The sequence below is a fragment of the Phocoena sinus genome, chromosome 15 (assembly GCF_008692025.1).
Source record: "Phocoena sinus isolate mPhoSin1 chromosome 15, mPhoSin1.pri, whole genome shotgun sequence".
NCBI lineage: Eukaryota > Metazoa > Chordata > Mammalia > Artiodactyla > Phocoenidae > Phocoena > Phocoena sinus.
The window spans coordinates 65,077,206-65,100,669 of NC_045777.1; the positions used below are offsets into that span (position 1 = coordinate 65,077,206).

Consider the following 23,464-nt stretch of genomic DNA (forward strand, 5'->3'; position numbering starts at 1 on the left):
TTTCAGAGCCTCGGTTGTCACCTTTCTAAAATGTCATCCAAATGCACACCTAGCAGGGCTGCTGTGAGGATTGACTGAAGTGATAGCTATGAAAGTGCTTTGTGAACCAGAAGCTTGGTCCCTGGGGTCACAAACTGATGACCGGTGGGTGGAATCCAGCCCGGAGACATACTTGTTGGCCACATCATGATGGAAAACGTTTGGAACTAATTACCCACATTTAAAAATTGGTAGGGGCTTCCCTGGTGGCGCAGTGGTTGAGAGTCCGCCTGCCGATGCAGGGGACACGGGTTCGTGCCCCGGTCCGGGAAGATCCCACATGCCGTGGAGCGGCTGGGCCCATGAGCCGTGGCCGCTGAGCCTGCGCGTCCGGAGCCTCTGCTCCGCAACGGGAGAGGCCACAACAGTGAGAGGCCCCGCGTACTGAAAAAATAAATAAATAAATAAATAAAAATAAAAATTGGTAGATCACAGGAAACCCCAGAAATTTAGTTCCTTGTGAAAAATCAGGTCCAGCCATGTGAGGCCTGCATTCCCCGCCTGGCCAGTTGACCTCAGCTGGAGAGCAGCTGCCCTTCCTGGGGGGCATGTGCGCTCTCTCCAGGTCCCCGGGTGCCCCTGGGTCCATTAAATCCTTTTCTGTTGCCTACCGTTCCCCTAGGCATTCAGGGGAACCCCCCTGCCAGACTTTATTGGTTCCTGGTATCAGTGCTCAGGCTTTTGCCAGGATTTACTAAAGCTCATGAGATGAAGAATAGCCACAGTCCGTGACTTCTTACTAGGTGCCCTGTGCAGTGCTAACTCCCTTCGTCAACATTCAGTCTCTAGGAAAATGCCCCCAAGTCTTGCAAGGTAGGCGTCATTGTACCTTTCCCACTTAAGGAGCCCTGGAGCCCAGGAGGCTTGCCTGGGGTCGCGTGGCTGTTGAGCAGCAGAGCTGGGAGGTCTGTGCTGCCCCAGAGCCTGTCCTGCATGGTCTGCCTGAAACGTTTGCAGGGGGCTTTATTTGCTCAAGGTTGTTGAGACTTAACAACCCTACATCCCTCCTGTGGGATGCAGCATAGCTACTGGCCGGCTTTCCGGGGCACAGTGAGATGTTGAGCCTGAAGGGCCAAGGCCGGGCGCTAACCGAGCTCAGAAGCCAGAGGATGGGCCACACGCAAGCTCCGCCCGCTGTGAGTAGGTTTAGCAGGAGAGGACTCCCATATCCCACCTTTACCTGGTTCACATTTTTTTTTTTTTTTGCGGTACGCGGGCCTCTCACTGCTGTGGCCTCTCCCATTGCGGAGCACAGGCTCCGGACGTGCAGGCCCAGCAGCCATGGCTTACGGGCCCAGCCGCTCCATGGCATGTGGGATCCTCCCGGACTGGGGCACGAACCCATGTCCCCTGCATCGGCAGGCGGACTCTCAACCACTGCGCCACCAGGGAAGCCCTACCTGGTTCGCATTTTTACCTTTCATGTCACAGCTTTTTTTTTTAATTCTATTTTTTAAATTTAATTTTATTGTTGTAAGGACATTTAACATATCTATCCTCTTAACACATTTTTTTTTTTTTTTTTTTTTTTTTTTTCGGTACGTGGGCCTCTCACTGCTGTGGCCTCTCCCGTTGCGGAGCACAGGCTCCGGACGCACAGGCCCAGCAGCCATGGCTCACGGGCCCAGCCGCTCTGCGGCATGTGGGATCCTCCCGGACCGGGGCACGAACCCATGTCCCCTGCATCGGCAGGCGGACTCTCAACCACTGCGCCACCAGGGAAGCCCTACCTGGTTCGCATTTTTACCTTTCATGTCACAGCTTTTTTTTTTAATTCTATTTTTTAAATTTAATTTTATTGTTGTAAGGACATTTAACATATCTATCCTCTTAACACATTTTTTTTTTTTTTTTTTTTTTTTTCGGTACGTGGGCCTCTCACTGCTGTGGCCTCTCCCGTTGCGGAGCACAGGCTCCGGACGCACAGGCCCAGCAGCCATGGCTCACGGGCCCAGCCGCTCTGCGGCATGTGGGATCCTCCCGGACCGGGGCATGAACCCATGTCCCCTGCATCGGCAGGCGGACTCTCAACCACTGCGCCACCAGGGAAGCCCATCTTAACACATTTTTAAGTGGACAGTAGAGCTTTGTTGACTCAAGGCAGTATTGTACAGCAGACCCCTACAGCTTATTCACCTTGCTTAATTGAAACTTTAAGCTCATTGATTAGTGACTCTCCATTTCCTCCTCCTCCCAGCCCTTGAATTCCACGCTTTGATTCTATGAACATGACTATTCTAGATGCCCTACATAAGTGGAATCATACAGTATTTGTCTTTTTGTGACTGCCATATTTCACTCAGCATAATATCCTCAATGTTCATCCAAGGTTATGATAGCATTTCCTTTCTTTTTTTTTTTTTAAGGCTGAATAGTATTCCATTATATGTGTATACCACATTTTATTTATCCATTTATCTGTCAGTGAACATTTAGGTTGTTTCCATATCTTGGCCGTTGTGATAGTGCTACAGTGAACATGAGAGCACTAGTATCTCTTTGAGATCCTGATTTCAATTATTTTGGATAAATACCCAGAGGAGGGATGGCTGGATCATATAGTAGTTCCATTTTTAATTCTTTGAGGTACCTGCATACAGTTTTCTATAGTGGCTGCACCATTTTGCATTCCCACCCCCAGAGCACAAGACTTTTAAAGAATGGGTTTGGAAAGCTTTGATTCATTTTATTTGTTTAGAAGAAAATTGAAGCCCTTTTAGACCAAATAAAATACGTGGCCCACTCTATTCACACTTATAAATGCAGAAGTAAACATTCCCCCAGGACAGCCCTCTCTCCTCAGCAAGCAGCACCACCTTTGGAGCATTTTGAAGCATTCTTCTTTGGCATTAGTAGCAGTCAGCCTCTTGGTAGACTGCAGAACAGTCTTCTCCATGTTATTGAACTAATGCATTTCTCTTGACAACATTCAGTAGGATAAGCAAAGTAGAACTAACTGAACAAGTTCATTGTTACCACTACAGACGCCTACTTTTGATTCAGTTGAAATTTGTAGGCAATGGAAATGTTTCCCATCGGTTTTCTGGCACTAATCACCAGGACACAGCAGGGAAATGTCTTTTCTCCATCTTATCTTTGAGAAAATGTCCAGCCATCAGCATAACATGGTATCCAGATGCTAAGATTCATTCATTCCGTCCACCCCGCAAATATTTGTTGATCTGGGAATGGAAGAGTGAACATGAGAAATGTGTGCTCCCACTCAAGGAGACAGATGCTAATAAGCAAATACATACTTAACTACAGTTGTATAAAGTGTCATAAAGAACTACAGGGACCTCTGAGAGCCTCAGATTTGAAGGGAAGTGGGTCAGGGAAGTGCCCTGAGAATGTGTTACCTGAGCCGAGATCCAGAGGAAGACTAGTAGGTCCCTAAGTGCGGGGGGCAGGGAGGGGAGGGTGTTCTGGCCAGAGGGAGCAGTGTGGGTAAGGCCTTGAGGTGGGAAGGGTCACCCAGCAGCACTGGAGGGACTGGAAGAGAGCCGCAGTGACGAGCGAGGTGGTGAGAGACTAGAGGGACACCAGGGTCTCGAGCTGGCAAGATGGGCAGGGGCTGGCTGCAGCGAGGCCAGGGAGCTCTGCAGACTCACCAAGGGCCTCGCATCTCCATGGTGATCTGTCTCCTGCCCTCCGCCCCCGCCACGCCCTCCCAGTGCCCCTCTTTCCTTTCTTGCCCTTCCTCCCAGTCCCCTTGTGTTCTGGCTCCTTTTCTAAAGGACTTGAATATTTATTTAACACACTTACATACCTTTTACAGTGAGCCAGCCAGCAGTTCACAAATACTCACTGCAAACAAACCTGTTATTATCCTCATCTCACAGAAGCAGACCCTGGCACAGAGAGGTGAAGTGACTTACCCAGGGTCACCAGCTAGTAAGTGGCCAAGACAGAATTCAAAGCCAGGATGTGTGTACTCCGCGCTGTCTTTGCTGCGTCTCAGGTCTCCTGGGAAGTTAGTCATTTTCAGGGTATTCCTTCCCTCAAGCAGTGACATTTAATAGAAGGATTCCCACAGACCAAGGAGCCAGAGGGATATTCTGAGTGGTTGAAGGCAGGCCCCCTTTCCGTGCAGCAGAGAGAGAGAGAGAGGTTTGAGTCCCTCCCAGGCGCCCCTTGGGAGCCGCCTCCTGAGCATTTGTTTGCTGCCGGGCAGCCTTGGCAGAGACCCCAGGGGAAACCTTTTCCCCCTCGGATTGCCAACTGAATCGGGATCTCTTTTTCTTCTTTAAAAAAGAAATCTGTGTTTGCATTTCTTTAGTTGCTGGCACTGGTACAATTTCTTTTGAAAATGTTACAACCACTGAAGCGTGGCTATCGTGTGGAAAATGTTTTCCTTGTAGAGAAGGTTGGAAATAATCTCTTCGTCTCCTCGGTTTAAAGCTAGCAGAAACGGCTGGCTACAAACCTTCACGTCTCCGTGACCCCTTCTTCCACCTTTTTGCAGGTGTGTTGAATGCTCTCTCACAATAGTTACGGCAATTTGTATTGAAATTAAGTTACTGGAACATTCAGAGTGTCGTCTCTTTCCAGGGCAGATCCTGAAATAGAATATATTTTGAACATCCACATAGCAGAACGAAATAGCCTAGTTAGAAACAGCTGTTAGCAAAGCAAGGCAGTAGTGAGCTTCCATCTGAGACTGACTCTGGCAATGGGAGGCGGACCATGGCACGGGCAATTTTGCTGCATATAGTTTGAGGTACTCAGATTTTGGAGTATCATGTGTCTTCTTTTGTGCCGATACCATAACAGCAATTCCTGTAGATGTTAGCAGCTGTACAAATCATCTCTCTCTCCTCCGCCCTCATTCTTGCCCATTGGAAGTATTACTGCTGTGTATCCACACATTGGATTACGTAGCTGCCAACTCCCGCCCACCTCAGTTATCACACTTCTACTCCATGCCTGAATTCAAGATAGCCGACTACGTGTATGCCTTCCCCCAACTAGCCAGCTCCATAAAGTCTAGTTCGTCCCTAATTCATCTGTAGAGAGACAGTATAGAGTATTAGCAGTTAGGAATGTCCACTCTGGAGCCAGACTCCCGGGGCTCAAATCCTGCTTCCCCCATCCACCAGCAGTGTAGCTCATTTCCCCTCTGTGAAATGGTGGGGAGAGGAGGTCATAAAAGTATCGTCCCAGGGCTTCCCTGGTGGCGCAGTGGTTGAGAGTCCGCCTGCCGATGCAGGGGACACGGGTTCGTGCCCCGGTCCGGGAAGATCCCACATGCCGTGGAGCGGCTGGGCCCGTGAGCCATGGCCGCTGAGCCTGTGCATCCGGAGCCTGTGCTGCGCAACGGGAGAGGCCACAACAGTGAGAGGCCCGCGTACTGCAAAAAAAAAAAGTATCGTCCCAGAACGTAGAAAAGCTATGGTAGCTACAATAGCTACCATAAAAGTTAGCTGTTGTTTTTGTAGCCACCTCAGTGCCTGGCACATAGAAGGTGCTCGAAAAATGTTATCCATTCAACATTATTTACCTACCAAGTGCCTGCTCTGTGCCCAGCACTGTCCCAGGAAGCAGAGACAGGGATGGGGCACCATTTGCAATCCTGGGCAGTGTATTACTGGCAAACACAGCAGATAAAGTACCTGCTGTCCTGGAGGTTATAGGCTAGGATGAAAAAAAAGATGAACCAAGAGGTATATTTGGGTAGTTAGGAATAAATAAGATCACTTCAGATGCTGAGCACTGCTCTGAAAAAATGAGATGGATGACTTGACGTGAAGAGAGATGAAGAGAGACGGGTAGGGGCTCTGGATTGCCGATCAGGGCAGGAGCCAACGTGTAAGATGAGATCTGGAGGCTGTCAAGGAGCCACTGCAGCCAAGCCTCACAGGTGAATATTCCAGTCGGGGGAACAGCAGGGCTGGGAGGCCAGACCCCCTTGGCATATGAGCTGCCCTCCAGAGCATCCTGTGCCCTTCAGTCTGGTCTGTGTGGGAGACGGGCCTCTGGGGATCGCGTCACCGGGGCGTCCTTCCTTCCGGCTTCCAGCTGGTTCAGCCAGCGCGAGTAGTGACGTGGACCGCAGGGCAGGAGGAGAGCGAGGCTGGGGTATTTATCCCCCAACTCTCACTGGGCCGTGTTTGGCGATGGCTTTGTTCTTCCATCCAGGGCTGCAGCTGCTGCTGGGTGGCCTCCTCCAACTGCAAAAACTCGCACCCCACCGCGTGCTTTCAGCCCGAGGATGGTAACTGTTTCCCTCTGTTGCCAGGCCCTGGGTGCCTTCTCGCTACTTCTCTTCATTCTGATAATCTTTCATTAACCCATCCTCATTTAACCCTTGTGAGCGTGTCCTCTGTGTCCTGCCAGGACCCTGAGCGGTCCAGCTGGTCCCAGGAGCCATAAAGGTGGCACTGGACTGAGTGAGGGGCAAGATGGACCAGCCGGGTCAGCAGGGCGATGGCAGCAGGAGCTGGGGGGCGGGGAGGGGTCTTTGGAGAGCATTCAGCAGGGGGGCCACTGCATTGCATACTCCTTTTTTTTTTTTTTTTTTTTTGCGGTACGTGGGCCTCTCACTGTTATGGCCTCTCCCGTTGCAGAGCACAGGCTTCGGACGCGCAGGCTCAGCGGCCATGGCTCACGGGCCCAGCCGCTCTGCGGCATGTGGGATCTTCCCGGACCGGGGCATGAACCCGTGTCCCCTGCATCGGCAGGCGGACTCTCAACCACTGCGCCACCAGGGAAGCCCTGCATATCCTTTTTGGAACTGAATTGAAGCTGCTGACTTTTTTGCATCCCAGCACTGGTTCAGTTTAGTATCTGAGAAACACTGTTATAAGCTCTGTGACTGACTGTTGGGTTTTTCCTCTCCCAAGAGAGGATCCTCAATTTAGCTGTTAATGTTGCTGAACGCCCTAATGAGTGAGGCTGTGTTTAAAGTCGGTGCCTTTGGTGGTGACAGTGATCATTTGGGGGTTTACCCGAGGTAGGTAGCTTCTGCTATGCTGTCTGCAACGAGACCTGCAATCTAGCTTTTGTAGTTGGAAGAACAGGGCTTTTTACTGTTATGGACATAAGAGCAAGGCTGTAATTTTGGAAACAGCCCATTAAACTGACAGGTAATTTTGCTTTCTTTCCTCAGACCCAGAGCTCTCAAAGGTTGTCTCCCCAGACTGGAGTGTGTTGTTTGGTGGAGTTAACGACGTTGTGTCACTTTTCTATTGTTTAACCATAGTTGGCACTTTAATTTATCTACAGCTGCTAAAGGGAGGGACCTGGGTTTCTGTCTTGATTTTTTTTTCCCCTCCTGCTTCACATCTAGGTTTATTTTTCCTTTTTTTTGGTCCTCCACCAGGATCATCCGGAACACGGGGTTCTGTTTCTTGTTCGAGAGCTGCTCAACGTGATCCAGGACTACACCTGGGAGGACAACAGTGATGAGAAAATCCGCATCTACACCTGTGTCCTGCACCTGCTGTCCGCCATGAGCCAGGAGACCTATCTCTACCACGTAGACAAAGGTAGCTGGGTCCCTCCACCAGACTGCACTGTGGTTGAACTTCTGAACAGCAAGTGCAGGGTTTTCATTTTCTCTTTTCTTTAATCCCCTTGTGTTTTACCTACCATGAACTTCTAGTCCAGGGTCTTGATAAATTTGCCCAGTGTAAGAATTACCTGGGGAGCTCTTTAGAATACAGGTTCCTGGGCCCCATCTGTCTCTTCTAAATGAGAATCCCCAGGAAGAGGCCTGAGAATTTGTATCTTTAACAAGCATCCAAGATCATTTTGGCAAACAGACGAGTTCAGAGAAGCAGTCTGTCGGGTCAGTGATGTCTTGGGTGTGGCACAGAATAACCTAGAACGGTGATTACATATGCACATGCATGACCTTCATCCCAGGCCTGTTCCTTACCAGTTTCATGTGGGTCCTGACCTGGACCCTTAGAGCAGGTGCTTGGAAGAAGGAGATGGCCTTGCTCCCCAACATGCAACCAGCCGTCTTGAACTTGCTCCTACAGGTTTGGGAGCAGCCTCCTCATGTCCTTGACACAACATGGGACAGTCCCAATTCCAGACCTCTGCCCAGTGACCTAAGCATCTTCCTGCTGGTCAGAGCCTCAGTTCCGATTTTTGGTTTCCAAAAAAATGGCCCTATTGTTAAAAGCAGTTTGGCCAATAAATGAATACTTCAGGGTTTAAGCAACTGTCTCTACACTTGGATATTTTAGGGAACAAATTTGCAGTGCTAAGGATGGCCTCCTGTTATAACTCTCAGAGGCTTCCTCTGGCTGGGATTTGGGGGCTGAGGTTATGTAAAGATGTAACTTGGGGAGGTTGGTTAATGTCAATGATGATAACCTCCATGATCTGAGCTCCTACTGTGTGCCAGGTACGGCACCCCAGACTCCATGGGCCTCTTTCTCCTTTAATCCTGACAGCATTATGAGGAGGACGGGCATTTGTGTCCCCATTTTACACACAAGCAAGGGGAGACACCGAAAGACAACATGGTTTTACCAAGCTCAAGGCCAGTTAGTGCTCGGAGAGGAATTCACTGTGGTACATGCGTTATGCTGCCTCCTTGATTACAAAGTAACAGTATTTTGATTAAAGTATATCATAGTACACACATACAGTAAATCATAAAGCTCAGCAGATTATCACAAGGTGAACGCACCCAGTAACCACCACCGAGACAGAGGAATCAAACATTACCAGCTCCCCAGAAGTCCCCTGTATGCCCCCGTCCACTCAGCACCACCACTCTCCTCTCTAAAGGTGCACTGCTCTCCTGACTTCTGACATTACAGATTAGTTTGCCGATTTTTGACTTTTCCGTAAATGGACCCATTTAGCAAGCGTTCTTTGGCGTCTGGCTTCTTTCACTCAGTGTTACGTCGGTGAGATTCTTCTGTGTTGTGTGTAGCTGTTGTCCACCCTTTTGCATTGCTGCACGGTATTCCATCGTATGAATATACCAGAATTTCTTCATTCCCCTGTGGATGCCGTTCTGAGCTGTTGTGAGGAGTGCTGCTGGGAACATTCCTGAATATATAACTCTTGGTGTTCATGTCTGTCGGGTATATGCCCAGGGTGGAAATGCTGGCTGGTGGGATTTGCTTATGTTCAGCTCTGGTAGGTACTGTCTCACAGTTTTCCAAAATAGTTATACCAGTTTACACTCCCACCAGGCATGAATGAGATTTCCATTTGTTCCCTTGATATGGTCAGTCTTGTTCATTTTGCCTCTTCTGATGGGTGTAATTTGCATTCCTCTGATGGCTAATGAGGGTGAGCTTTTCCTGTATTTGTTGGCATTTTTATTTCCTCTCTTGTGAAGGGCACGCAGAGGGCTCAGAACAACAGAGAAACTTTTGAGGACCAGATGCTGCCGCGGAAGTGGGTCTGTAAACCTGGGCCCTATGAGAGGGGCAAGCCCTCTCCTCGCTCTTCCCTTCCTTAAACAGATTCACTGAATCCCCTGTCTACACAGCACAGCAGGGCGGACTGTAGGAGCCAGAGCGCCAGCACAGAGAGCGTGGCTGTGTTTTCATCTCTAAAAGCTAGTTCTCTAGCTTTTAGAGATGAAAACAGAACGGCGGGTTTTCTTTGCTGCCTTCTCGGCCCAGCTGTTTACCCTGGGTGCACAATTGTGACCTGAAAGTTGTCTTCGTAGCAGAGAGTCCTGGGGCCCCGGGAGGCTTTGCAGGGGTGGAGGCTCCATTTTCCCATCTCTTTCTTAGTCGAGGCAGCTCTTTAGACAGCGCTGACAAAGTTTCGAACTTTTGAAAAACCGGGGTCAGCTTTTTTCTTTGCATTTACGAAGGATGCCTTGGCTGTTTTCTTTCCAGATTAATAAGAAGACAATGTTCTGAAATGACCTGGAGCCATAACTCCAGTGCTGTCATGCGAGCGTGCGAGCGAGTGTGCTTGCTGTGGAAGGGCAGGACACTTCTGACACTGAATGTCTATTTATTTAACACGCAGATGTCTAGTTGGAAGAGTACAGCTCAGGGGCCCGTGGGAAGTCGGCACAGCCCCTTCACTCCTCCATGTCACCTGCCAGGCCCTTGAAGCATTTGGGGTTATGACCCCAGGGCCAGACAGATGCAGAGATCCTGGGCTATTTTTAGTAGCCATTTGCCAGGGATCTCATTTCTCCCGGTTGTGAGCGCCAGTCTGGACTCTCAGGCCTGCCTTACACTCTGGCCAGGCCAAATTACTTCTGATTGTCAACTTTGCGCTTCTCTCCCCCCCCCTCTGTCGCCACCAAGTGTTAGCATGGAAACACTTTTCCCCACTTCTGACCCCGTTTTTCACTTTCTCTGTGAATTTTCCACCTTCAGGGTTCAGCCTGGATCTCACTGATTCTATAATTCCATCCCAAGCCTAGATTTTAGGATCCTGGGACCCCCAGGCCGCCCTCTCCTGCCATGCAGCCCATGCGGTTGTGATTGCCCGTTTGCTCGTCTGCACCTCCTGTGGAATGTGTGCTCTGTGAGGGCAGGACCAGGTCAGCCCGTTCCCCACCCACCAGGTCTCCGGGTCCTGGAACCTGGCGCAGAGCAGGCCCTCACCTAGTCCGTGCTCTGCGTGTGTGAGCGGGCTGCTCTGAACACGCCTCTGACCTCTCTGGGCAGGATGCCTGCAGCTTGGGTGGTTGACCACAGGTGGTCCTAGACCTTCTCACTTCTCCCCTGCTGCTCGGCTAATCCAAAGGAGAGCAGGTTACTCCATCTCAGAGTAAGACTGGGAATTTATGCCAGGAACTAGCCGAGTCCTCAGCAGCAGGTGCGAGAAATTCCTTTACCAGCTGCATTTTGCCACCCTTCAAAATCAGATGGTGGTGAATGGCTGAATCAAATTCTTTCTCTTCTTACAAGAATAACTGCTGTCTTCCACATCATGGACGGCAGTTGAAACACAGCAGCCAGAGCCAGAGCTGTCTCAGAAATCCTGGGACAGATGCCTGCAGCCCAGGGCAATTCACCACCAACCTGTGTCATAGGAACAACTATGAAGCCAGCAGCCGACCCAGGAGAGCGCTCCCAGAATATTCCCCACCAAGGGGCAGTTCAGAACCGGAGTAGAGGTTTCATGGGGACAGAGAAGCTGGGGAGCAAGGAGACCAGCTGCTCTCCTCATTCTCAGGCAGTACGTCTGCAACCTGCTTACAAATGGTTCAGCCAAAAAAAATGACATGTGTACGTGAGTGTGTGGAGAGAGCAAGTGAGAGAGCTTCACAGAAGTGGCAAAACAGCATCAGCTGGTGATGCCGGGTGAGAGAGAGGCAGCGCTTCACTGTTCTACAGCCTTGACATTTGTTTAAGTAAAAAGCTGGCGATAAAAGAAGGAGAGGTTAGGGCTTCCCTGGTGGCGCAGTGGTTGAGAGTCCGCCTGCCGATGCAGGGGACGCGGGTTCGTGCCCCGGTCTAGGAGGATCCCACGTGCCGCGGAGCGGCTGGGCCCGTGAGCCATGGCCGCTGAGCCTGCGCGTCCGGAGCCTGTGCTCCACAACGGGAGAGGCCACAACAGTGAGAGGCCTGTGTACCGCAAAAAAAAAAAAAAAAAAGAAGGAGAGGTTATTCTTTTTTTTTTCCCCACTTAGAAACTCAGTAGTAATTTATTTGGAAAAAAATAAGCAAAGAATGGCTCATTAGGGCTTCCCTGGTGGCGCAGTGGTTGAGAGTCCGCCTGCCGATGCAGGGGACACGGGTTTGTGCCCCGGTCCGGGAAGATCCCACATGCCGCGGAGCGGCTGGGCCCGTGAGCCATGGCCGCTGAGCCTGCGCGTCCGGAGCCTGTGCTCCGCAGCGGGAGAGGCCACAACAGTGAGAAGCCCGCGTACCCAAAAAAAAAAAAGAATGGCTCATTAAAAAATACATTTCATAGTGTCATTCTTCCTCCTTCATACTTTTCCCAAATGCCTAATTGGGAGTTAAATATAAATGTAAGAATTTTAAAAGAATATTATGTACAATTTTATTGAAGTAGAATAAGGAGTTATTCTATTTTTTTTTTTTTTTTCGGTACGTGGGGCTCTCACTGTTGCGGCCTCTCCCGTTGCGGAGCACAGGCTCCGGACGCGCAGGCTCAGTGGCCATGGCTTATGGGCCCAGCTGCTCCGCGGCATGTGGGATCCTCCCAGACCAGGGCACGAACCTGTGTCCCCTGCATCGGCAGGCAGACTCTCAACCACTGCGCCATCAGGGAAGCCCAGGAGTTATTCTTGAAATAGCAGCTAGAAATGTACATGAAGCATCCCTGAAATTATTTTGTCAGTCAGTTAATTACTATATGCTTATACCTGTACCATTCCCCAAAAGATTCAAGACAGATTACAGGAAATATATAAAGTAATAAAATATAATTTTTTAATTGAAAAAATTGGTTCTTAGGAAGTTATAAATTATAATAAAAAAATAAGTTATAAATTAGGAAATATATGGCTATATATGTCTGTGTGTGGTATACTGGCTGTCACTTTACTAACAGTATATTATAAATACCTTTCAGTACAGTATACTGTAGCAATAGTATAGTATAGTATAGTACATGGTAGTTAACGACTATAGATCACATACTTTCATTGTCTTCATAGTATTGCATTTAATGCTAACGCCACAGAGCATTTAATCAAAACTCTTGGTAGATATTTCCATTGCTTCTCCTCTCACCATTATACACAACATTTATAATGAACATACATTGAACATACAATGAACATTGTCCTCTATGATGAAACAATATCACATATATGCATCTTTGTGCAACTGGGGGGATGATTTTCTTAGGATAAATCCCTTGGAGTGGGTTTTCCCAAGTCAAAGATCTGACCTTTTTCTGTACTAAGACTTTTTTTTTGGGAGTAAAATATACAAAGTGATAAAATACATATAAAGTTTACCATTTTAACTATTTTTAATTCAGTTTTATCAAGTATAGTTGCAGTGTTGTGCAACCATCACCATTATCCATTTCCAAAATTTTTTCATCCTCCCCAACAAACTCTGTACCCAATGAACAATAACTTCCCCCTTCCCCCCTCCCGCCAACCTCTGGTGAACTCTATTTTACTTTCTGTCTTTATGAATTGGCGTCTTCTAGGTACCTCGTATAAGTGGAGTCATACAATAGTTGTCCTTTTTATTAATTAATTTTTGGCTGCGTTGGGTCTTCGTTGCTGCACGCGGGCTTTCTCTAGTTGCAGCGAGCAGGGGCTACTCTTCGTTGCGGTGCTCGGGCTTCTCATTGCGGTGGCTTCTCTTGTTGTGGATCACGGGCTCTAGGCGCGTGGGCTCAGTAGTTGTGGCTCGCGGGCTCTAGAGCACAGGCTCAGTATTTGTGGCTCACGGGCTTAGTTGCTCCACGGCATGTGGGATCTTCCCGGACCAGAGATCGAACCCGTGTCCCCTGCATTGGCAGGCGGATTCTTAACCACTGTGCCACAAGGGAAGCCCTGGTTGTCCTTTTGTGTCTGGCACATTTCTCTTATCATAATGCTTTCAAGGTTCATCCATGTTGTAACATGTAGTAGAATTTCATTCATTTTTGTGATTGAATAACATGCCACTGTTTAGATAAACCACATTTTGCTTATCTGTTGATCTGTCAGTGGACACTTGGGTTGTTTCCACCTTTCGGCTCTTGTGAATAATGCTGCTATGAACATTCATGTACATGTATCTGTTTGAGCCTCTGCTTTCAAGTCCTTTGAGCATTGGAGTTGCTGGATCCTGGAGTTGCTTTCCCACAGCAGCTGCACCATTTTATATCCCCACCAGCGATGCACGAGGCTTCCAGTTTCTCCACATCTTCATCAATACTTATTTTCCTTTGTTGTTGTTTTTAAATAACAGCCATCCTAATGGGTGTGAAGTGGTACTGGACATTTCTTAAGGCTTTTCTTACTGATTTCCAGACTATGGTACTCCCACCAACAGTTTGCCCAGGCCTACATCAAAACCTGGTATTCTTTCTCACCTTTGTTAATCTGATAGGTGATGTTTTACTAAAAGTTCTTCTGTGGTTTTAGTTTTCTGTTCTTTGATCACGAGTGAAATTGAACTCTTTTTCCCCCTAAAATTATAGGCCATTTAGATGTATTTCTGATACATTGATGTATTTGCCAATTTTCCTATAAGTGACCCTAAGAGGGGTCTCTTTCTTAAAAGCTCAGAAGCCATCCCTGCACATTGTACTTTGGCTTTTCTTGTCTTCTGGTCAGTGCCTGTTTAACGTGATCCCCTGGTTCTGTAGCTCGTTGCCAGCAGTCCAGGGAATAGTTCTATGCAGGCCCTGACAGACGGCTGGTGACTTTGACCATAATGGGGCTATCCATTGTGGCTCTGACTCTCAGCCTCAGCCGTCTGCAAGCTAAACGGGTGCCCCGTGTCCCTCGCTTGTGGTGTCACCTCTTGTTCGCATCACACAACTTCATGGGCTTTACTGTGATCCCATATGTATCATCCCTTTTGATTGTATATGCCTAGGAGACAGAATCCTAGGGATGGTGAAGAGCTGGGCCGAGAAGAGCACAGCAAACCACATCCCCCCAGATGAGCTAAGCTGAACCGGTTTATTGACGTCTCTAAACCATGAACTGGATTAGCACTGTGTGTACATGGCTGTATAAGCCCAGCCGCGCCCCCCCAAGGCACCTGCACGGCCTCTGTTTTATCAGATGTCACTGCACCTGGGACAGTGGCCCAAATTTTAGGCCTCCACCAGATCAGAAACATCTAAGAGCTGCCACTGCACTTCTCCTCTCCTTGACCACTTAGCGCTGAGGGTGCTCCAATGGTTTTGCACTGAACTGAGCGCTGCTCATTCACACCGGAAATAACTCTGCTCAGCCACGTACAAGTCGGCATTTGGGAGTTGGGGTGAAAGCAGTTAAAAAAGGATCTGGCGAGAAAAGGCATGGGGGGAAAGAATCGACTCTGCAAGGCAGAGGTTGTGGTTCCCTTACAGACTTTGCAGCAGCCTGGCCCTGACCCCTCACCGCCCCCCACCAAAAAAAAAAGAAAAGAAAGAGAACCGCTGAAGTGTCCGCAGGAGGGGCCAACCAAAAGCATTCTGGTCCATCACACAATGGACTACTGATCAGCTAGTACAAGCAAAGCAGCACATCCATATATGCTGATATGGAAATAGCTCCAGGAATCATTAAGTGAAAAAAAACCAAGCGCAAAACCGCACCCTGTAGAGTCCCTCTCCTTCCTTACCCAGAGGTCATGCTTTGTGCGAAGGTCGATAGGAAGGGGGGGGGGGGAGGTCAAACCCAGGCTGTTCTCACAGCTGCTCTTTCTCTAGACAGCGGCTGTCACAGGAGATGCCCAAGGAGAGAGGGGACTTTAGTGAAAGGATTCAGGTTTGCGAGAAGACATAGAGAACCTTCTGTTCCATCTGCAGAAGTTTTGCGGCGGAGTGACAGGGCAGGGGGCTGGGGGCGGTGCTTAACTGTGTAGGCTTTGACGGGAGCCTCCCAGTTTGGGATCCTGGCTGGGACAGGCTCGGAGCCTCCGTGTCCCCATCTGTCATCTCTTGCACATGCGGTTTTGAGGACTCCGCAGTAACACCTGTGAAGCGCTGAGCCCAGAGCCTGGCACCCCGGTGCTCAGTATTGACAGCCATTCTGATGGCCACTGTGATGCTTGCCGTCCCCCTCCATGCCTGGGCCGGAGGGGACAGACTTCAGAGTCTGAGCTCTCTGGCTTAGACTGTCTGGAAGGCCAGGTGTTTTCTCCATGATTCCCAAGGCCCAAGCCCGTGGGAAACTCTGGCCGTTTCCATTTGCCCTGCCGTGATTTCCTGCCACCCGCTGACACCACGGCTGCCTCTCCCTGGCCTTGGGCTTGGGAATGTCTCACTGCTCTGGTTTCTTCCATCAGTTGACTCCAATGACAGCCTCTACGGGGGAGACTCCAAGTTTCTGGCTGAGAACAACAAGCTGTGCGAGACGGTGATGGCTCAGATCCTGGAGCATCTGAAAACCCTGGCCAAGGACGAGGTAGGTGCCCCTGCCGCCCCCATCCCCGCCGCTTGCCCTGAAAGCACGCGTTCCCAGGGTGCTTGGACATTGGTTCGTCCAGAGAGTAACGCGCCTGTGTGAAGACTGTTCATCGAGGGCCCCGGGGCCTTTGCTCCTACCATTTTCTCTGCCTGCACTGTGCCTCCCCAGGGTTCCCCTGGCCACCCCTCTCATCATTCGGGTCTCAGCTCAAGTACCTCCTCAGAGTGGCCTTCCCTGAACCCTGTGTCAAGTAGCCACTGCACTCCTGCGTCCCTCTGAACTGTCCCTGTGACGCTCGGGCATTCTCTGAAATGCTCTGTGTTCACTTCTCAGTCGCCTGCCTCCCCACCAGAATGTAAGCTTCATGTGGCCGGGACCTCGAGATGTGGCTCTCGGAGACCTCCCTGTGCCTGAGACAGGCTCTCTGGGATCCATCTGTCACTCACCCCGGCATCCTCACCTCGAACCTGGCATACAGCGGGCGCTCAATCAGTGCATGTTGAGTGAGTAACAGCCTGCACTTTCCACACCTTAGCTCTTTGAGGCCCACAACAGCCCTGTGATGTAGGTGCTGTGTTCATTCTCCTTGGACAGAAAAGAAAACCGAGGCTCAGAGAGGTTTCCAGAGCTCCTGGTTTCCTCTGGTTGTGACAGAACAGGGTTCCCACCCAGATCCTCAAGCGTGAATCTGTAGCCACTGCACCACCCACCTCGGTCAAGGCCTTACCACTCAGCTCCTAAGAAGTGGCAAACGGTTGTTGTCCAACCATGATAGTAGGCTGTGCCTGCCCAGCCTTTTTCTTTTTTTTTTTGCCACACCCCACAGCTTGCGGGGTCTTAGTTCCCTGACCAGGGATTGAACCCGGGCCTTTGGCAGTGAAAGCTCGGAGTCCTAACCATTGGACAGCCAGGAAATTCCCATCCCAGCCTTTCTCATACTGAGTGTAGTGTGGAGAACTCTGCGTGTGTGGTTTCATCTCACAACAGTCCCATGAGTGGGAACAGCTGTTATCCCTTTACACTTGCCAGATGAGGAAACTGAATCCTAGAGTGGTAGCTATGGAATGTGGTCAAGGCAATCTTCTAGAACCCATGCTCTGATCCGCAGAATATATTCCTTTATCAGATGTTGCGTCGTTGCCTTTTCAGAGCAGTTTTTCCCATGTTCTCCATATTATAGATAGATGGTTGACTGATTTCAAAATAATTTCCAAATTATAGTACGATCTAAATAACTACCTGGTACCCTTCCCCAGTTACTCCATTTTTGCAGCGTCAGCTCAAACATGTGGGTGACAGTTGGATCCCAGAAGCTCTGTCTCAGGCTTGGTGGACATTGCGTTAAGGCTGATTCCTGCTGTGTAATCAGGGTGGGGAGGTTGGCAGTGACTCTGGAGTCAAAGCCAGTGCCTGACCTTTCTCTGCGTCCTTCCCCTGGGGCAGCTCCTGTCAGGCTTCTGCCTCCGTGTCTGCCCCACACCCCCAGTCTTGCTCTTCCCTACTCCACATACTGACAGCTCATTCCTGATCTCGTGTTGGCAGATTTCTGTCTTCTCTCACTGCCACTCACCCCCCACCCTCCCCAATTCCCTTTCCCAAACCCAGGACAGATTTCAGACTGCAGGGTTCCCAGTGGCTTTCCAGCCCTCCCCTTCCTGCCCACACACTTTCCCAGCTCCTCCTTCCCAAACCTCAAGTCTCACGTTTTTAGGATTTGCTTCTCTACTCCCCACCCCACTAAATCCTTTGAAGACAAAATAAGATCAAACTGGACTTTTAATTCTTACTCACTTCCAGGACTGTACAGAATGCCACCATTGGCTTTCGCCCCTTCCCCACCCCACCACAGAAACCATGAGAACATTCTATAGCTGTGGGTGCGCCTGCACGCACACACACACACACACACAACATACATGTATGTCCCGCGTTCCCATTCTCCCCAGGGTATTCAAGCAGGTCCTGGAGAGAGTGGGATTTTTTCCAGACTCCATTCCCCAGTGGCCACTGCTGAGGTCAGGGGCACTGCACACAGAGCCAGCCTTAAGGTTAGTAGGCCAAAAGGCAGATGGAAAACACGGAACCACTGCTGCCCTGGGGGCCCCAAGTGCCTCCCAGCGCCCTCTCTAGGGAGGGAGGATTGTGGGTGGGTCCCAGTGACCCTGGGGCCCCCTGGGTGCAGGGCTGTAGAATGCTGGGGAGTTGATGCTTGGAGGGCACTGGCTGTCAGTGGAGGGGGCAGCATCAGAACCCCAATTTCTTCAGGAACTGGTTTATCAAACCAGTTAGTGCTAGAAGAGATAACCCCTCCTCCAACTGAAAGGCCTTTTTTGAAAGCCTGTAAACTTCGTCTCTGCGGTAGGCAGCTTTCAGGAGAGAGCCCTCATTACACTGCAGGAGAAATGGAGTCCTTCACCTTCAGCTTGCACTGGTCACTCCCCTGCTGTGAAGGATTCTTAGCACCTTCCCTGATCCCTACAGCCAAGGGCTCTGGCTCTAGCTTCTTGCCAGAGCAGGGCTGTGTGTTTGACACATGGTGCCCAAGAAACATGTGCCCCGGGGCTTGAAAATGCATTTCTTCACTCTGACAGGACAGGCTGGGTCTAATCAGAGGTGGCTGCTGACAGCATAAACGACCACAGTCTAGGACCTCCAGGCTCACAACAAAAATAGAGCCCAGAACCATATAATTTGGAACTGTTTTAACATTTGTCTCTTTCTCTTGGGGGAGGAGGCATTGACTGTGATAAGGACTCTGAAATAATTCTGAAATAGCAGGGCTGGAAATTTTCTGAAGTACATTTCAACTCACATAAATACCAGGGACTCTCACTGAAAATGTCTCCCCATATATGCACATTTATTAGAAAAAATATGGGTGGACTGAGCTAAGACGGAACATGTCATCCTTCACTTTAACAGCATGCTGTGAGATTCGGCAGAGCCGGCAGTGGGAGGGGAGGCCTCTAGAGCCTGGAGCACTCAGACCTCTCTTCACCTGCTGTGGAGCCAAGCTGGGCGCTGTGAAAGCCCAACGCTGGTGCCCGAGCTGAGTGTCTCATCTCTCAGCGCTGGTATCAGCCCTGCTTCCAAAACTGTCCTCTACATGCACGTGAAGGAGCCAGCCCTGCCCTAGTCATGAGCTTTATGAAGCTGTTTGTTTGGGTGTGGTGAGGCTGGGAACCATGCCAGACGGTTACAACTTCCTGCAAATGACAATTCCCCTAGGAAAAGAAACAAAAGAAGCTCTTCTATTTAAAACCTCTGTAGGGAGAGGAGGGGCTGGAGGCCCTGGTTTGGTCTCTCATAACGTGTTCACGGTTTCCTGGGTCTCTGCACGTCGGCCGCCTGCCTGCTCTGGCCTGCTCATCCCCAGACCCGTCTCTAATGATCTCATTTTTAATCGGCTGTGCATTTAAAACACATGCGAACTGGGCTTTTATTGTAAAATGCTTGAGAAGATACAGAATAGAGAAGTAACCAGTAAGATACTGTCTTACTTGTTTGACTTTTAAAAACTCTCCCTTGCTTCAAAGAAATGTAGTTAAAGGGCCTCTCTTGGGAGACTCTTATAGTTGGATTTGAGAGTTTTCTGTTAGCTTGGTCCTCTAGGTCTGAGCAGAAACCAGGGCCCAGGCATCAGATGAGAGCCAGCTGAAAAGGTGAGCAGGATGGGCTGGAACCCACTGGATGGTCTCTGCCGCGTTCCCGACTGGGGCAGAGCTCACTGTCTGATTAAACAAAGGAACCCAAAGCAGGAAGTTGCCAGCCAGTTAGAGTCTACCAGCCTTCCCTCCTTGTGCCTGCAGGCTTGGGACCCGACCCCGCTCCGTGACAGCAGTGCTGTTCAGTTGGCCCAGCTGCTTCTGTGACGGTCACCTGGTCCCGACTGTTGTCCAGGCAGGCTCGATTTAGGGGGCTTGAGTCTCTTCACTGTCGTCACTCAGCCACTGTCACCCAACTGCATTCTTAGCTGCTCCTTGGCAGTTTTATTGCATTGTTTTTTTCTCCACTAGAAGACTTTAAATCCTCACTTGGGAGAGGGCAGCAGGAGGGGGTAACAAAGTTGGCTCCGCAGTTAGCGTAGTCTGCTGCTCTATGGGCTCCACACATGGAAGGATGCATGGACAGATAGACAGTTAGTAGGTTGTTTGAAAAAAGCAGGAAAAAAAATATGTATTGGTCTAAACCACATCAAATCGTTCCTATTTCCCTGGATAAAACTGTGTAGCTGCACTGGGCAAATCTGTTAGCTTCTTCAGAATTTGGATGCCTAATGTGATGTTAACCATGGGTCTATGGGAACATCTTGTAAACTGGGGCGGACACGGGAGGGTGTGGGTACCAGCACAGGCTCCAGAACTGAACGACTGGAGCTCAAATCCTCACTCTGCACTTGCTGGCTGTGGTCCTTGAGCAAGTTCCTGACCTCATCAGCAAAATGGGAGCGTACTGGTTTCCTGTTACAGCTTTAAGTCACCACAAACTTAAAACAACCCCCATTTGTTATCTCACCAGTTTGGTAAGTCAGAAGTTGGTGCTGGCTGGGCCCGTTTCTCTGCTCCTGGTTTCACAAAGCCAAAGTCAAGGTGTTGAGTGGCTGGGCTCTTACCAGGAGGCACTGGGAAAAATCCACCTGCCAGCTTACTTGAGTTGGCCACTTCAGTTCCATACGGTGTAGGACTGCGGTCCTGTTTCCTTGCTGCCTGTTGGCTGAGGGTTGTTCTCAGCTTCTAGAAGCCGCCTGCATTTCTTAGCTCTTGGCCCCCTTCTGCGTCATCTTTCCTTTGCTTTCCTCTTCTGTTACTTGTCTCTGACTCTAGCCTGAACTTCTGCTACTTGTCTCTGACTCTAGCCTGAAAAATTTCTCTGCTTTCTAGGGCTCAAGTGATTAGATTGGGCCCACCCAGATAATCCAGGATTATCTCCCTAAGGTCCATAACCTTAATCACACCTGCGAAGTCCCTTCACAGTAGCACCTAGATTAGTGTTTGGATAACCAGGAGTTGGGATCCAGCTCTAAAATCCTGCCTACCTACAGAGTTGTGAAGATTAAACAAGGTGAGCTGGGTAAAGCACAGAGCTCATACCTGTCACAGTGTAAGGACCCCATACCCACTAGCTGCCAAGGAGCAAAGCAGACACTCAAGGCTCCTGGCAGCACTGATGTCTGCAGCGCCAGCCAAGAGCACCCAGCAAGGGTCCGGGCGTCAGCTCTCCAGGACCCACACAGATGTGTGATCTGACCTGGTCCCCTGCTCAGGCCCACCTGCTGACTTGGGCCTTCCCAGGTGCCTTTGTTTACCTTGGGGAACTGGTATCTTTTCTCCTGGGCCTGTTGCATTTTGGAGATTTAGTTTCCCTTCTGTCTTTACCATTCAAAGCTGGGGTTCAGGTTTGGTCTACTCTGACATTTTGGTTAGACTTTACTTGTTTGAGAGTACCTTTCACATCAGGTCACTGAGCAAAAGAGGAATGATCTGGTGTGAAGAATACCTAATGGTTCCTATAAAAGCTGGGCATGGGCACCAGGCACTGGGGAGCATTATTCACGGGGAGCTGTCTTTGGTCTTTATTACCAGCACCCAGAGGGTGGGAATAGTGACTGAAACTTTGGGTGGCTTGAGGACACGTCTGTAAGAGACGTATCTTACCGTTCAGTTTACTCCTGTACTTGCATTAATGCAAGACGGCCTTTCAGTGCTGGGGTAACCCGGGGAGGTTAAGCAGCTCGCCCTCCAGAAGATCCGTGGTAGAGCTGGCCTTGGAACCCCTGGCAGCGTCAACACTGGGCTGGGCCTGAGCCCCAGTGCCAGATAGTAACCTCTTTTTTCTGTATCAGGCCCTAAAGCGCCAGAGCTCGTTGGGCCTTTCCTTCTTTAACAGCATCTTGGCCCATGGGGACCTGCGCAGTAACAGGCTCAACCAGCTGTCCGTCAACCTGTGGCACCTGGCACAGAGGCACGGCTGTGCGGACACCAGGACCATGGTAAGGCGAGGGGAGGGGTGGGGGGAGTGGGGGGCCCTCAACGCCCACCAGGCACGGCTGTCCTGGCGAGTGACGCAAGCCCACTGGCCAGGCACAAGTGGCCTCAACACAACATCAGGGCCTGGACATCAAACAGCCCCAGTCTCCCCTTCCAGAAAGGTGCCAGGCCCTACAAAGTACAGATGGCTCTCCGTATCTGCAAGTTTGGCATCCTCAGATTCAACCAACCACAGATCAAAAATATTCAGGGGGGGAAAAAAAATTCCAGAAACTTCCAAGAAGCAAAACCTGCATTTGCCACCTATCAGCAACTATTTACATAGCATTTACATTGTATTAGGTGTTATAAGTCATCTAGAGATGATTTAAATATACAGGGGGAGGTATGTAGGTGATATGCAAATACTACACCATTTTCTATAAGGGATTCGGTATCCTCAGTTTGGTCCTGGAACCAAGGGACCACTGAGTAGTATTAAGAATTAATTCCCTCTGAATAAAAACCACATGTATGAAAACACCAGTCATTCCTGGTGATTTTAAGAGCAAGCTATAATCTAAGAAGTCTTATTTAAAAACTGCTGGTTTCTTCCCCTCCCTTCTCTGCTAAGAAAAAAGCCAGAGCTCCCGATATGGCTGATTTGTTGGAGCCTTGAGAGTTATGAACCAGAAAGGAGATGAGTCTTTCTCTTTCCTCCTAGGTGAAAACTCTGGAATACATCAAGAAGCGAAGCAAACACCCAGACATGGGGCATCTGACCGATCTGGCCCTCAGGCTCCCTCTGCAGACGAGGACCTGACCCTACGTAGGGGCTCTGGTGCCAAGTCCAGAAAGACCTGTTTTGCGTTTTTGTTTTTATTTTTACACACGTACAGATTGGCTTCTCTACTAGATTATTCTGCCAGTGAAGTGAACAAGCGGGAGCTGTCAGAGCATTTGAATCCACTCCTGCTCACTGAGCACAGCATCTTAGTGTTTCTTTGCACAGGTGGCCTTCAGATGGGCCTTTAGGGAAAAACTGAAGAATGCAAGTAACATCTTTCCTTTCTGGAAGGTGTTTTTTAATTGGAAAAAGAACCTTGAAAAGCAGTCCACTTTGACAGACCCACTGTGCCCTTTCCCTAATTTGCTTTATATCAAAATCAGCTCTTGATTGGATTTAGAATATGCTGGTGGATTAAAGGAGAAAGTGAGGTCAAATCTGAGATTCCCTGTGGCTTCGATGGAAAATATACTGTAACTGAATAAACCTCCTGAAGGAACACTTATGTTCATGACTGTTCATTTAATTACAGTTGACTCTCATCCGGAAGAGAATGTGTCTAAACATACCGCCTGGTTTTCTTGCAGCCATCACCCTAAACAGCATATGATTCTGTCTACTTTTTTATCAGTTTGGCGGAATCTCATTCTTGTATTACCACTAATGAGCTTCCACTGACATTCTGAATCA

The 23,464-nt window shown here is 49.5% G+C and overlaps 1 protein-coding gene across 5 annotated transcripts in view; it reads left to right on the plus strand.

Annotated features, from left to right (window-relative positions):
* VPS35L (VPS35 endosomal protein sorting factor like) overlaps window positions 1-23,275 on the plus strand; it is a 134,907-nt gene extending 111,632 nt beyond the window's left edge. For 4 of the 5 annotated variants that reach the window (XM_032605529.1, XM_032605527.1, XM_032605528.1 and 1 more), the window contains 4 exons: window positions 7,361-7,526; window positions 15,900-16,018; window positions 21,864-22,010; window positions 22,712-23,275. In XM_032605529.1, the coding sequence (XP_032461420.1) occupies window positions 7,361-7,526; window positions 15,900-16,018; window positions 21,864-22,010; window positions 22,712-22,810 (531 nt within the window). In that variant the 3' untranslated portion in view covers window positions 22,811-23,275. Of the gene's footprint in view, window positions 1-6,177; window positions 6,254-6,605; window positions 7,527-15,899; window positions 16,019-21,863; window positions 22,011-22,711 lie in introns of all 5 variants that reach the window. The other variant, XR_004345827.1, reaches the window with a different exon arrangement.
* The last annotated feature ends 189 nt before the right edge of the window (window positions 23,276-23,464 follow it).